At 44.7% G+C, this 16,464-nt stretch overlaps 1 protein-coding gene across 2 annotated transcripts in view; it reads right to left on the bottom strand.

Annotated features, from left to right (window-relative positions):
- Positions 1–221: 221 nt before the first annotated feature.
- Positions 222–16,464, bottom strand: part of RFTN2 (raftlin family member 2) — a 527,077-nt gene continuing 510,834 nt past the window's right edge. For both annotated transcript variants that reach the window (XM_029606043.1, XM_029606044.1), the window contains one exon: positions 222–1,227. In XM_029606043.1, coding sequence (XP_029461903.1) covers positions 955–1,227 — 273 coding nt within the window. In that variant the 3' untranslated portion in view covers positions 222–954. The remainder of the gene's footprint in view (positions 1,228–16,464) is intronic.

The raw sequence follows: 16,464 nt of genomic DNA, 5'->3' as shown, positions 1-16,464 counted from the left end.
TGCGCGAGCCGACCCCAGATTTTATAACATGCACGCGGCTACGCGCGCATGTTATACAATCGGGCGTAGATTTGTGCACGCCGGTTTGTGCGCACAAATGTACGCCTGTGCGTAGGTTTAAAAATCTGGCCCACTATGTTTACATGGCTTTCTAGGGCAGGTCAGCACAGCAAAACCCCAATTTAATAAAAGGTAAACAGTCATCAGAAATGAAACACAAATATGAACAAAAAAGATTCTTATTTAATTGCCCTTGAAATTATTGAAAAATACTTGATGCTAGTGCAGCTGCTTTAAAAGTCATTATTTGTTTTGATTATATTACAGTCTCACTGTGTGTCTATTGTAAAAGCACACTTCAGCTGGTTGCCTGTTTTACATTTATGGCTCGTTATTTATGTGGCATGCTACCCAGGCACTCTGATAGGTACAATTTAAGTGCTTTGTGTGATGCCCTTAACTATTGTTAAAATGATATAGCCATCACTGGCTATGGCTTAACCAATTTGTGGTAAATGAAATACCTATAAAGCTCAGGGCTTTGAACAGTCTAACCAGACAAAATATGCATGCTGTGTGAACAATTTCCATACTATCAACCACCAGGAAGTGGGCAACCTCCAGTCTTTGTGGACACCAATCTACTGGTTTTCAGGATATCCCTAATGCATATGCAGGAGTAGATTTGCATATGCATGGAACCTATTGCATGCCAAGTAGAGATATCCTGAAAACCCAAGCAAACTGGTGTCCACAGGGACTGAAGGTTGCCTACCATCAGCCACATGTATAGTAGAGAGTTAATATCTAAGTAATATTTGACATTGTGGCTTTTCAGAAATATGTATACCAAATGGCTGTAAAGAAAATATAGAATTACAAGAGTGAAAAGTGTGCTGTAAATCCTGAGCAGTGGGCGGATTGGGAATGAGCCTGGCTAATGCAACTATTTGGTCACATGCAAGTGACCTGAGTTACTCCATCTTCCTGTTCAAACTGTCCATCATCTAATTCTCTCAGAACACTGTCACTGCTGCTGAAGCCAGAAAAACTTCTGTATTGCAAGGGTCCTTCTTTGGACCAGCATTGCTTGGAAGAAGAAAGCTGGAATTCGTCAGATGAAAGGTGAGTACTTTCTAGAGCTCTAGGTGTGGCGGTATGCAAACCGATGCTTCTGCTGGACACTCTGCTCCTTTCTTCACTTCCTATGTGCCTTGGAGATTTCTTCTGTAGAATTGAATTATAGAGTATGAGCCACACAATAAAAGTAAGCGTACATATCTTAGTGACTGAAACTACAGCTGACAGTAAAATGTGAAAGGCCACAATATATCATGCAGTATATAAATAACACGTACACTGAAAAATTATTCTGGTCAGAAGTGGTCTTCAAAAGCCCATATTTTGTAGCTAGAAGTGATACATATTATTTTTCTTTAAAATAAAGAAGCCTAAAGATTAGCTTTAATAATCAAACACATTTCTTAGAAGGACAGTATTCTCCGAAAAGTAAAACTGAGTCCCCAGTTAAGCTGTACATGTATTAGTATTTAGCAGGGTTGCTTACCTGTAGCAGGTGTTCTCCCAGGACAGCAGGATGTAGTCCTCACATATGGGTGATGTCATTAGGCGGAGCCCTATTATGTAACACTTTTGTCAAAGTTTGTAGAAACTTTGACTGGCACACTAAGCATGCCCAGCATGCCATGATCCCTGTGTCTACGGGGTCTCCCTTCAGTCTCGTTTGTAGCAAAACTGTGCGAGCAAAAATAAAATAACAAAACATAAGCGGACCCAAATCTGCAGGGTGACGGGTGGGTTTCGTGAGGACTACATCCTGCTGTCCTGGGAGAACACCTGTTACAGGTAGGCAACTCTGCTTTCTCCAAGGACAAGTAGGATGGTAGTCCTCACATATGGGTGATTAGCAAGCTAGAGGCTGACTCATAATACAACAGGTCAATAGCAGACAACTCGTGCAACAGGCACAATAATTGGGGTACTATTGGCAATGATGAGGCAGCCTGAAATCACAGCAGGTGGTTGTGGAAGGAGTTGGGCATTATACTGGAAACAAATTTTTCAAGTCAGATTCTCCAAAGGCAGAGTCTTGATGGCCTTCCTTATCTAAGCAGTAGTGGGCTGCGACTGTGTGAAGAGAGCTGCATGTCGCAACCTACCAGATGTCGGCAATTGGTACTGAACGATAGTGTGCTACCAACGTTCCCATGGCCTTTACAAAATGTGCCTTCACTCACCCCTGGAGAGGAAGGCCTGCTTCCTCATAGCAGAATTCGATACAGTTGGCTAGCCAGTTGGAGAGAGTTTGTTTGCCCACTGCAACTCCCAGCTTGTTTTTGTCAAAAGAAACAAAGAGTTGGGTGGATTTCCTATGGACTGCAGTGCGGTCTAGATAGAATGCAAGTGCATACTTACAGTCCAAGGTGTGCAAAAATCTCTTGCACTGGTGAGAGTGAGGCCTTGGGAAAAGAGTGGGTAGAATATAGACTGAGTAAAGGGAGAGACTGTGTCCACCTTAGGAAGAAATTTAGGGTGAGTATGGAGGACCACTCAGTCACAGAGGAACCTAGTGTAGGGTTTGAGAATGCAACAAGGGCTTATAACTCACTGACCCTTTTAGCAGATGTAATGGCTACGAGGAAAAGAATTTTCCATGTTAGACTTTTTAATGTCATAGGAATGCAAAGGTTCAAACGGGAAACGCATGAGCCTTGTGAGCACTATATTTAGGTCCCATTCCGTAACCCGTGATCGTAGAGGAGGCTTAAGTTGTAGAAAGCCCATGATAAGCCGACTCATAAGGGGTTGATCCGTTATCAGGGCATCCCCTACTCCAGAGCTTTCCAAAGTGTGTGTTGCGACACTTTAGTGTGTTGCCTGAGGTGTGCCGGTGTCGCGCAAGCCCGGTGCACGTGACACACCGGCAAGTGGGAGCCAATGCGGCCGCCGGTGGACCTCATCCCACTGGCGGCTGAGCAGTGAAGTTTCGCTGGGCTGGGCTGTGCTGTGTGCCGGAGACAAACAGCAGGAAGATCGGCAGGGCCGTGGTGGAGCTTACGTCACCACGGCCCAAAGAAAAAGGTCATGTCTAAACGTGCAGGTGCTCCGCCTCCTTCCTGCCCACGCGGCCCTGGAAGAAAAATGTTGCCGGAGCCACTCGGGCAGGAAGGAGGAGGAGCATCAGCCACGTGCAGAAGAGAAGCAGCGTTGTTGCAGCGGGCAAGAAGAGGAGGAGGCCCGGTAGCAGGGTCCCCACCGCGTATCGGCCCGGGAAGATCAGGGACGCCGCTGCTGCGGATCGGCCTGCGAAGAACAGGGAAGCTGCTGCCGCGCATCGGCCTGCGAAGATCAGGGACGCCGCTGCTGCGGATCGGTCCGCGAAAATCAGGGCCGCTGCAGAGCCCATCCTGCAGCGACCCGTGAAGAGGAGCCCAGAGGTAAGAGAGAGGCTGAGGGCCCGTAGAGTGCGTGTATGAGATGAGTTGAGAGATTGTGTGCGTGTATGAGATGAGTTGAGAGATTGTGTGCGGGAGTAAGGAACTGAATGTTTGCAGAGACAGCATGTGAGAACCTGTGTGTGTGTGAGAGAGACAACATGTGCCAGTGAGAGCCTGTGTGTATGAATGATTGTATGAGAGAGAGCATGTGACAGTGAGAGTCTGTACTTGAGCAAGACAGCATGTGGGAGTGAGAGACAGCCTGGGTGTGTGAGAGTCAGGCAGCATGTGCAAGAGAGAGACTGTGTATGAATGATTGTATGAGAGAGAGCATTTGACAGTGAGAGCCTGTGCTTGAGCAAGACAGCATGTGGGAGTGAGAGAGAGCATGTGAGAGTGAGAGCCTGTGTGTGTGTGAGAGAGAGAGAAAGCATGTGAGAATGAGAACCTGACTGTATGTTTGAGGGAAGAAGATAGATGGAGAGAAAAGAAATAGAAAACAAAGACAATATGAAAGGAATTGGCAAAAAAATAAGAAAGGGGAGGTGGAACAAAAAAGCCTGTGACCAACCGATTAGAAAACTAAGATCAGACAGCAAAGGTAAAAAAAAATAAATTACTTTTTACTGATTGGCACATGTAATCTTTGGTAATGTGCAAGAGTAGCACTTTCTCTATGCAGATCTCACAATGTACGAGATCAACATGGAGGAAGTGGAAACCCATGGGGCCTGCACAGAGGAGGCAGCAGAATGGACTTCAGTGCCAATAGCAGCAATCAGCGCCTCCCAAATAGCCATGCGGCATCAGTGACAGTGGCAGCAGAGGAATGAGAGAGGCTCCGAGGTTGCTGGCAAAAGAAAGAGAGGGGGTCTGCATTTAGTGTGCATGTGCATGAATGGGAGTCTGCCTGGGGGTGTATGTGTGTGAATGCGTGGGTGCCTGCCTGAGGGTGTGTCTGTGTATGAGAATGTATGTGTGTCTTCCTGGGGTTTGTATGTGTGAGAATAGGTGCCTGCCTGTGTGTGGTGTATGTGTGTGTGTGTGAGAATGAATTGGTGCCTGCCTGGGGGTCTGTGTGTGTGAGAATGAATTGGTGCCTGTCTAGGGGTCTGTTTGTGTGAGAAAGAATGTGTGCCTGCCTGGGGGATGGTGAGGGAGTGGTGTGAAAATGAATGGGAGCCTGCCTGGGGGTCAGTTTCAGTGTGTGAGAATGCCTGGGTGTGTGTGTTTGGGTGAGAATGATTGGGAACTTGCCTGGGTGTGTGTGTTTGTGTGTATGTGAGGGAGCCAGAGAGAGTGAGAGCATGTGTGTGTATGATAAAATCCAGGGGAGTAAGAGTTTGTGTGGGGGGTGTGTGTGGAGGGGGAGAGAGTGTCTTAGAGCCTGAGAGTGTGTCAGTGTCTGTGAGAGCAAGAAGTTATGGTGGGTATAAGAGCATGAATATGTATGTATGTGACAGTGTATGTGTGAGAGAGAATGGACATGGGAGTATGTGTGAGAGAGAGAGGATAACCTCCTAATCCTCGACAGTATCAGGGTGACTGGAAATCAAGAGCTCCCACATATGGACAGCAGGGGCTTTTAAAAATCCTTATTAGTTTTAATTATTGGGTGTTATTTGATATGTGCTGTTTTTAAATATTTTATGGTATTTGGGAAATTGTAAAAAATGTATATGATTTTAATTAATAGAAATTCTATTTATCAGTAGTTTAAAAAAATTATTTTATTAGTATGGTTTTACTATTATAACTGATGCTTTATGTTTCTTGATTTTATTTGTTTTATGAGGAATGGTGGTTCTGTTTTTCCATTGTTAATACACAGAGTCTGGCTTCTTGGGGTTTCCATTTCAGTTTTTGTCTAATTTGTGCTCCTTTATTTTGTATTCTGTATTTGGTGAGGGTCTGTCACTGCTCTGTGTGTGTGATCATGATGAGAGATTCTGCTAGCATAGGGATCTATAACAATCGGGTTTGTTTTGTTTCCTCAGTAGGTGGTGTATTGGTATTCGAGGACCCAATATTTACCCTTGCTTTTTCACAGGTAGGGTTATTGTTGTTTGAGTCCTTGGTGTTATTACTGTTGTGTTACAATGGGATCTGAAAAATTAACTAACTGTGTAGAGTAACAAGTGGTACAGACATAATCTATTAAAAACCAATCTTTATTCTACTATGGTCATGAATATAAAAAATTAATTTTTATATAGAGACAGAAACCTCAGAACTGGTAAACCTTGTTATTTTTTACAATGGTTTTTTAAAACCAGTAAGTTCGATCATAGGTTTCTCATTGTCTCTTTTTTGTGTTTTTTTTTTAAAAATTTTTACTGTTTGAAATGAACTTCCTCTGCGGTTTATGCTACCGTTGCTAGCACAGCCAACTACTTTCTTGCTTATTGATTTCTAGCATAGTCGGCTCATGTGCCGCCGGTTAACCTTGATGTATATTTTAACCTGAGTTTCTTCACTAGGAGAATTCTTTTGCTTTCTCACATCGCTAAATTTCTTTCGAAAACAATGTCCGTATCAACTTGAATATACAGCCTGATTTAAAACAGGCAAAATAGCTTTTGTAACTCTTTGCCTTAAACAAGGTGACATAGATTTGAAGACTTATTACTTTGCCTTTAACAATGTAGCACTAAATTTCAAGACTTGTTACAATCTGATGTATTTAGAACAAGTTTGTGCTAATAATCCCCGCCACAGTGTTGCACTTATCTTTCAAACTTGTTGCGATTTCTTTAGACGCTTATAACAAGTGTGTGCTTAGAATCGCCGCCAACGTCAACGTTTCACATGTAGCTTCTTCAGGGCGGATTGAAACTGTCTGTGGCTATTAACACGCGGGCTTATAAGCCCGCGTGTTAATAGCGTGTAATCGTTTTATTTCTTGGAATGTGTGTGGGCTCAACTCCCCTATTAAGCGCTCAAAGGTATTGGCCCTGTTAAAGAAAAAATCTGCAGCGGTGGCTTTTCTACAAGAAACCCACTTAACAGATTTGGAACACATGAAACTTTGCCGTGCGTGGGTGGGGGAGGTCCGATATGCGTCGGCATCCACGAAGTCAGCAGGAGTTGCGATATTATTCAATAGGCAACTCCCCATTAAAATCCTTCAGGAAATCACAGACCCGATGGGACATTACATTATATTGGTTACTGAGCTCTTCCATCAGACGGTGGTATTGTGTAACATTTACGCCCCTAATACGTATGACCCCGCCTTTTTTAGAGGTCTATATACGCACTTGCTCCCTCATCTCACTGATATCCTAATCATTGGGGGCGACTTTAATACTATCCGAGACCCCCAATTAGACGCGTCTCAAAGTCAGCGACGCGAGAGAGGGTTGGGTAAAGGCCCTTCTATGTTAGAAAATAGCTTACAGTTATTGGATGTGTGGAGAACACTGAATCCCACTGAACGAGACTTCACTCATGTCTCCCGTGCACATGCGACTTTCTCACGAATTGATTACTTTCTCATTAGCACTACAGCCTTCCCAAAGGTTATAGCAGCAGGTATTGATAATATAGTGATCTCAGACCATGCCTCGTTATGGGTGGACTTTGGGTTCTCCGCTGCATCTGATTATTCTAGAATCTGGAGATATCCCTGTTATTTGGCATCTGATGGGAAATTTAAGGGTTCATACGGGCTAAATGGAAGGAATACATGTCCTTTAATAAGAAATATGAGACTCAGCCAGTATTGCTATGGTATGCTGCAAAAGCGGTATTAAGGGGTGAAATAATATCCTATGTCGCTCAACATCGGAAAGTATTGAATCGCCGTATATTGGCACTCTCTGCTCAGATGCGTCGGTCTCGCCTTCAGTGGGTAAATATGGGAACGAAAGAAGCCCGGACTGAATATTTATCTCGACAGTATGCCTTAAACTCCTTGCTCCATCAGCGGGCTAAAAAGAGTCACCTGTACTATAAATATCAGTTATATCAGTATAGCAATAAGGCTGGGAAAATGATGGCCAACCTTATACGGGCGGAACGCCCTCACCGTTTTATCCCAACCTTGCTAACCCCCCAGGGTTGATTGCTGAGAGGCACTACTTCCGTTCTCCAGTGCTTCCGTAATTTCTTTACCAAACTGTACTCAACAGAGGGCTGGGATGTTAAGGCTTGCGATACCTTTTGTGCCCAATTATCTTTACCCCGTTTAACTCCTGACCAAAAGGAGGGACTAAACAGGCCTATCTCAGAGACAGAGGTTAATTTAGCCATCCAACACTCGAAAGGGTTTAAAGCCCCTGGACCCGATGGCTATACGGCGGAGTTTTTTAAACTGTTGCGGGATGAAATCTCCTCTACCCTGGCAGGAGTATTTACGGATTTGGTAACACAGGGGACGTTTCCTGCACACACTAATCTAGCTCATATTACCTTCATACCTAAGACTGGTAAGGACCTGAGACTACCTGAATCATATCGCCCTATCTCCTTACTTAATTACGATCAGAAACTATTGGCCAAGATATTGGCGGAGAGACTTGCCCTAATTCTCCCTACTATGATTGGAGATCATCAAGTGGGTTTTGTACGACGACGGTATGCCCTTGCTAACATCCGTAGAGTACTTACTGCCATGACCATTTGCCAACAAATGTCAACTCCTTATTTGGCTATAAGTTTTGATGCTGAAAAAGCGTTTGACAGGGTGGAATGGCACTATCTATTTTATGTGATGCAAAAGATGGGGTTTGGAGGTTTTTTCCTTAGTGCTATACAGATGCTGTACCATGATCCTCAGGCTGTAGTTGTGGCTAATGGGGCACAGTCTGTTCCTTTTATGGTGACGAGGGGCACCCGACAGGGTTGCCCATTATCCCCGCTATTATTCTTATTGCAGCTGGAGCCTCTTTTACTTGCCCTTCAGACCACGACTGCCATTCGTGGGGTTCGGTTCGGCCCTCAAATTTTTAAATATGGGGCATTTGCGGATGACTTATTGGTCTTTATTACAGAGCCACAGACCTCCTTACCTCTCCTATTGTCCTTATTGGAGACGTTTGGGGCCTTCTCTGGAATGCGACTAAATGCTTCCAAATCCTCAGCCTTACCGTTCCCGGAGACTTTAAAAACACAATGGACAGGTTGTTTTCCATTGCAATGGGCGGAAGACGCCATCACATACTTGGGGGTCCGAATACCAGCAGACCCGGAACAGACTTATGGGGCTAACATTCCTAGATTACTCAAAATAACGGAAGACACATTGATGTATTGGAAGGCCCTCCCCCTTTCCCTCGGGGGTCGCATAGCACTGTTTAAAATGGCCATTCTTCCTAAATGGTTATATCTCCTGCAAAATCTGCCCCTGTTGATGAGACGGACGGACTTGGCGCGACTGGACGGCGCCCTGCGTCGATTTATATGGAAGGGTGGGAAATCGAGGGTACTGCTTTCATGGTTGAAAAACAGGTGGGGAGATGGTGGACTTGGACTTCCTGACCTGGCCTTATACAATTTGGCGTGTAATATGCGGATTACACGTGATTGGTTGATGACCAAATCCTATTAAACTGCCTTGGGAGCAGATTCTGCGGTGACATATCCCAGGATCCCCTCCTATGTATTGCAGGGAAGGGCGACCAGTCTTCCCTCATTTTTAACTCAATCAGCCCTTCTTATACCGATCCGGCAGACTTGGCTGAGACTTACGAAACTGTTACATATCCCTAGCATCTGTGCTTATTTCTTACCTATAATAGGAAATGATGATTTCCCCCCAGGATCCCAGTCCAAGCCTTTTCACTTGTGGGCAGATAAAGGAATAACTTATATAGGTCATTTTTTTACTAATGATGGGGAATTTTTGCAGTTCAAAGACTTCTGTGATACATATGGGGTGGGAGTTGCGCATACCTTTCCTTACATACAAATCAGTCACTATATTGGGGCGTTACCAGTTTAACAACTCCAAACAACCTTTGGTATTTCACACATTAAATAACCTCTTTCATTTTGATAAGGACAAAATCCCATCTTTATCTAATTATTATAAATCATTACGATGTACAACACGCTTCGATATATGTTCAGCGTTGACAGACCGTTGGAACCGGGATGGGGAATTCATGGTAACTAGCTCCATTTTGAGAGCGGGTTTTCGGCGTATTGCCAAGGTTTCTTCGAACATGTATTATAGGGAACTACAATTTAAATTTCTGAGCAGGGCTTATATCTCACCTCTGGTAGCAAAACAGATGACAATTACGCCACTAGCGCTGTGTGCACGATGTAACAGGGATGTGGATACTCTGTCACATGTCTTCTGGTCTTGTCCCACTGTACATAGCTTTTGGCATAAAATAGCCCATTATCTAGAAGATATTCTGGATGTGACTCTTCCCCTATCCCCTATGTGGTTTCTATTTGGCTGTGTTTCCCCTATCAGAGTGCGAAATCCCGGTTCCAGACTACTGCTGCAGAAAGCTTGCTTAGTGGGGAAGAAAGTGATCCTGTTGTTGTGGCGCTCCGCTGACTCTCCATCGTTTTGGGCCTGGAGAAACCATTTTCATGCCATGATGTCTATGGAACATGTGGGATCTCGTGAATCCCCTCAACGTCGGAAAACCTTCCTGCTTATTTGGGACCCATATTTACAAAACCTACCACATAGAGCCCGTAGTTTGGTGGTAAATGATTAACCCTGCGATTAATGAGATTTTGTAACCTTTCATTGCCTACTTGTTTGTATGTTGTTTTTGATGACACACACCGGGAGGGTGGGGGGGTTGGGTGGGGATGGGTAGTGGGGAAGGGTAGGGGGGGGGGAAATTTTTTACTTTGTATGATATAGGCTATGGGTCGGGTCAGTATCCCACCTGACTCATTGTTGTCTTAACTTAATGGTTGTATGAAACTCATTAATACCAATTGTTTGAAATAAACTTTGGGAAGGAGAGGGGGGAGGGGGACGGGGATATCAATGTATGGGGGGAACTGTGTTAAGCGTTCTCCTGAGGAGGGTTCAGAAATCAGCCCGACTCAGTATTGTTATGATCTGTTTATTCAAAATATTAATAAAAACGTTTAAACATAAGGAAACATACATAAATTGTTGAAATAAATTTCGTTCGTTTAACCTTTAACCTCTGGTTTGCTAGTAGACTGAATTACTGTGTCCCGAAATTATGTTTGTCTAAAAAGTGTGTCACCAACATGAAAAGTTTGGAAAGCTCTGCCCTACTCCCTGGTGGTATGCTGAAATGGCACTGAGGTGTACCTGTGCAGAGGATGTCTGGATTCCAGAATCCAAAGGTACCCTATATAGCCTAATAGAGATGGAGTGGGGCAGGAAAAGGGGCCAATACCTTTTTGTGTACACCATTTGGTAAATCCTGTCCATTTCAAATGGTAAGATTTATGTGTGGAAGGTTTTCGTGAAGCTACAAGTAACTGAAAAACATTAGTGAAAAGATTTGAAGGTTCAGATGGTATAAATTGCCGTGATTTTGTGTTATGAGATTGAGCTGTGGACAGGTGAATTGATTCCTGGATTGATAGGGCAAGAAGTATGGGGACGCATAATTGTCGAGGTCAGTACGATGGTATGAGAATCATTAAACCCCTGTCCTGCTGTAGCCTCACGAGAGATTTTTGCCTATGAGCGGTATCGGAGGAGACGTATATAGGAGGCCTTTGTTCCAGGGGCGAGCAAAGGCGTCCATGGCTAACTTGTGTCGTTGCCTGTGTAGGGAGCAGAATCTGTCCACTTTGTGGTTCAATTCGGATGCAAAGAGGTCGATGGTTAGTTGACCTCAGCGCTAGAAGATTTTGCTCGCTACGCATAGGTTCAGGGACCACTCGTGGGGATGGAGACATCGATTGAGATGGTTTGCTAAGTACGTTCAGTATGCCTGTTAGGTAAGTGGCCCGGAGATGCATGGAGTGTGCAAGGGCCCAGGCCCAGATTTGCGCGGCTTGCTAGTAGAGCTGATAAGAGCCTGTGCATCCCTGTTTGTTTGAGTACCACACTGCCACTATGTTGTCTTTCTGTATCCACACAGTTTTGTGTGAGAGGCAGTGTTTGAAGGCATAAAGGGCATAATGTATGGCTCGAAGCTCCAGGAAGTTGATTTGAGACTGTTCATCGAGCAGAGTCTACACATCTTGGGTTTGGAAGTTGTTAATACGAGCTCCCCAACCTAAGCTGGATGTGATCGTGGCCAAGGTCACCTGAGGAATTGGTTACTGGATTGGTGACATGGATCAGGAACGAAAGCGGTTAAACGGCTTAGAGCCACTGAAATTTTAAAGTCCACTGAGTTTTTCCCATGGCTAGTCTGGCCATAGGAGTGACGTGGACCGTGGAAGCCATGTTGCCCAGCAATGGGAAGAATTGATGGGCTGAGGCTATATTGCATGCACGCAGAGATGTGGACAGTTTGATAGGATGTCTGCGCAGTTGTTGGGCAGGAAGGCCTTTTGGACTGTAGTGCCCAGATCTGGTTCGATGGAGGCAAGGAGATGAGATGGATCCATATGGGATTTATGGTAGTTGATCAGAAATCCCAGCAAATTTAGTAGATTTATAGTGAGTCTTAGAGAATTTAGAGCTCCTTGTTTGGATTGACTCCTTATCAGGCAGTCATCCAGGTAAGGAAACACGTGAATGCTGTTTTTTCATAGATGAACGGCAATCACTGCTAGGCATTTGGTGTAATACACGAGGTGTCAAAGCTAGTTTGAATGGCAGAACTTGGTATTGAAAATGCTGTTGACTCACTATGAAGCATATTTAAGGTCCAGAGAATAGAGTCAACCTCCTTGTTGTAGTAAGGGAAGCATGGTGCCGAGAGACACCATACTGAACTTTCCTTTCTGAAGAAATTTGTTGAGATTTCTGAGGTCCAGGATGGGCGGAGGTCGCCTGTTTTCCTTGGAAGTAGGAAATAGCGGGATTAAGATCCTCTGCCTTGCTGTGTCTGGGGAATGGTGTCCTGAGCCCTGGTCCTCAGTAGGATGGACCGTTCTGTTCTCTGGCAAGGTTTCAAAATCCAGAAGCCTGCCCGACTGGTGAAGCTGGTGTGATCTGGATACCAGTTGTTGACGTGTATGTGCTTTATGAAGTGGACTGGTTGGTCTCACGCGGGAGCTGGATAATACTCATGTGAGCGGTAAAAGGTCCTTCTAGCATCCCTCTTCGCTGGTTTTCTAGCCGAGGAGGGAGGATTTGCAAGAAACGTAGAAAGCTGTCGCAGGGTCTCGCAACTGAGGCACTGTCTGCTGGACCTTGGGCACGAAGAGATGATCTGCGGTGCATGGCAGATCAGCTAGTTTATCTTGGACTTCGGGCCGTAAATCAGTGGCCATAAGCCAGGTTCACCATCTAGTACTGAGTCCTGTTGCTGGCAACGGGAGGACGTTTAGAAGATTTTATGACCTAGACGCTCACGAAAACTTCTGGTCCTCTTTAGTGACTAGGTCAAAAGGGATGGTTTCAGACATTTCCTTTACAAAAGTGGCAAAGGAAATGTCATTTGGAGGGATCGTCTCCACTCTTTTGGTGGAGAAGGCTTTGAAAGGAGGATGGTTTAGGTCTCAATGGGATCGGTGCCGATGCGGGATTAGAGTCCCCATCGTCCTTCAAGGATCATGACAGTAGCGAGGTGGTGTTGCAATGGTGCGAATATCGATTGCTCTGGTGTTGGTGCCGGTATGGGGACCGACATCGATTGAAGTTGTAGACTCCGGAAGGCATCGAGGACAACCTGGCGGATGAGGACATTCAGCTGCTCCCTGGAAGTTTGTATAGGTAATGCAGCTACAGGGGGAGGCAGAACGTGGAACCCTGTTGGTGCTGGCGACGATGTTTCCCTCGGTGCTCAGCCTGGTCATTCTCCAGCACAGAGAAAGCTGCCACCAATGTCCAGGATGGCGTCGGTGACGGATGGTTACCGTGGCAGTGTCAATGTTTCCCTCGGTGCTCGCCCTGGTCATTCTCCAGCACTGAGGAAGATGCCACCAATGTCATGGATGGCGTTAGTGACGGACGGTTACCGTGTTGGTGACAATGATTCCCAGGGTGCTCAGCCCAGTCATTCTCCAGCACCGAGGAAGATGCCACAGCTGTCCTGGATGGCATTGGTGATGGAAGGTCACTGTGCCTCTACTGCTCCTGGCATTGTTTTTTGCCCAAGAATTACATGGGAGCTCTGGTTGAGATCCCGAAGTATGGAGCGTTTTCGTTAGTCGAGGGCACTAAGGCATCGATGGAGGTATTGATGGTGGTTTCGACAGTATCGACGGCATTGATGGCGGTGTCGACGGCGGCATCAATGGTATCAACGGGATCGATGGCGGCATCGACAGTATCGATGGCGACGTCGATGGAATTGATGGCGGCCTCGATGAAATCAAAGGCAGCCTCGACGGCCTCAATGGCTGTATCGACAGCATCTATGGTAGCGTCGACGGAATCGATGGTGGCCTCGATGGAATAGACGGCAGCCTCGATGGAATAGACGGCGGCGTCGACTTTGGCACTGATGGATCAATGGCGGCATCGACGGGATTGATGGGGGCCTTGACAGAATCGACGGCGGTGTCGATGGCGGCCCCGATGGATTGATGGGGGCCTCGACGGAATCGATGGCGGCCCTGACGGCGACCTCGACAGCATTGATGGTGGCTGCGACGGGGTTGATGGCGACCTCTATGGTATCAATGGGAGCCGCGGACGCCCTGATCCCTCTAGCCCCGATGGTCCTGGTGGAAGATCGCAGCAAGGACACCTCCGGGCATCGTGGGGCAGACCGAGTGTGATAGACATAGGGAGAGAAAAAAAGAGGGCCGCTAACGGTTGGTAACCCAGGGGAACAGACAGTGAGGTGACAGGAACTGACCAGAGAGCACAGAATAGTACTCACTGAGCATCGATGAAAATGTATGCGATGGGAGACCCATGTAGAGAAATTATTTGTGAAGTAAACTTTCAAGTTTTTCCGCGAGGAAAGGTTGTGAGAAAAAAATCTCACAGAGCTCCTAAATGTGAGGCAAACTGCAGCACGGAAAAAAAGAGACTGTAGGGAGACCCCTGTGGACACATGGATCATGGAATGCTGGGCATGCTCAGTGTAGCAGTCAAAGTTTCTAGAAACTTTGACAAAAGTGTTCCGTAATAGGGCTCCGCCTAATGACGTCACCCATATGTGAGGACTACCATCCTGCTTGTTCTGAGAGAAAACTGCGTTCCTCCCCAGGTTTTTTCTTTGCATATTTCTTACTGATTATTTTTATTTTAGTAGCAATCTTCCCTTGCTAATTTCAAGAGATCTGCTATAAGATGGAAGCTGAGGTTGACTGCTGTATCAGTGAGTGTGTCTGCTTGTTCTGTCTGCATTGTCTTCAGCTTCATCTTGGCCTTAAGAATTCTAAAGAAGGCAATAACAGCTAATAAATGTTGTGCTTAAGTAAAGAGACAGCAGGAATTCCCTCTGAGTAAGACAAGATGAGGTCCATATTCAAAAGCATTTAGTCGGCTAACTGAAGTTAGCCGTAAATGAATATTTGGACACATATCCAGCTAAATTCTAGCCGGCTAATAAGTTAGGTGGCTAGAATTTAGCCAGATAAGTTAGGGGCATTCCTGGGGTGTAAGTCTGAGGAGTTGAATTAGCCGGCTAAGTTAACTGGTTAATTCCGATATTCAGTTAGCTGGATCACTTAGCTGGCTAGGTCTGGTCAGGCCAAAGAGCTGTCCTAAAGTTAGCCTGCTATATTCAATAGTACAGCTGCACTATTGAATATACCTCCAAAGTTAGCTGGATAAATTTATTTGCTATCCAGACTATGTCTGAATATGGACATTATAATGTTTATACATAATTAAACCACACGCATGAGGAACCCAATTTTTACTCCATTTGATTTTAAAAAAATGTTATTTTCTTTAAATAATATATTTTCAGGGAAATCGTATCAGAAATAATGTGCTCTTACAGTCGTCTGACTCTTGCCCACATAGGGCTACAACCAGTTTCATGTATATGGCACTTAAGATCACCTCATTTACTCTTTCCCTAAACATTTTTGTTTTTTAAAATTTGCTTCAATCGTGCATAGTGTGTCACCAACTCTAAAAACCCTTAATAAAAAGTGCTCGAATTTCCAATTCACTTATAGCCACTTATCTTAAATTTTTCCCAACACCGCGGTGTTCCAATCTTTCAGCCTTTCATCTGCTCGATTTTTACTCCACTTATTTCCATTTCTTGATGAATATTATCCGCTGCATATCACACGCTGTTCTACTCGCGAAAGACAGTGGAAGGCAGCACTGAATAAGTGGAAGGCAGCATGTATAAAGTGGAAGGCAGCACTGACAGAAGAAAGAAAAGAGTTTAATACCGCTTTTGGGAGTATTTATTTATTTTATTTGTTAAAATTTCTATACCGGTATTTGGTGGGGACCGTCATATCGGTTTACAAGATTACATAAAAACATTTAAACTAAAAATAAAAAAATTTACAAATAATAAAACATGTGATACGTGTGATACGCGGTGGATAATATTCATTAAGAAATGGAAATAAGTGGAGTAAAAATCGAGCGGATGAAAGGCTGAAAGATTGGAACACCGCGGTGTCGGGAAAAATTAAAGATATGTGGCTATAAGTGAATTGGAAATTCGAGCACTTTTTATTAAGGGTTTTTAGAGTTGGTGACACACTATGCACGATTGAAGCAATTTAAAAAAAACTAAAATTTATGGGGAAAGAGTAAATGAGGTGATCTTAAGTGCCATATACATGAAACTGGTTGTAGCCCTATGTGGGCAAGAGCCAGATGACTGTAAAAGCACATTATTTCTGATACGATTTCCCTGAAAATATATTATTTAAAGAAAAAAACATTTTTTTAAATCAAATGGAGTAAAAATTGGGTTCCTCATGAGTGTGGTTTAATTGTGTACAATTATACAGAGAGGACTTAGAAGCCTGCATAGAGAAACTATTTTTGATTCCTTAT

This window comes from Rhinatrema bivittatum, chromosome 6 (genome assembly GCF_901001135.1).
Source record: "Rhinatrema bivittatum chromosome 6, aRhiBiv1.1, whole genome shotgun sequence".
Classification (NCBI taxonomy): Eukaryota; Metazoa; Chordata; class Amphibia; order Gymnophiona; family Rhinatrematidae; genus Rhinatrema; species Rhinatrema bivittatum.
Note: the sequence above shows the minus strand (reverse complement) of the source record. Positions and strands in the feature narration are given on the sequence as shown.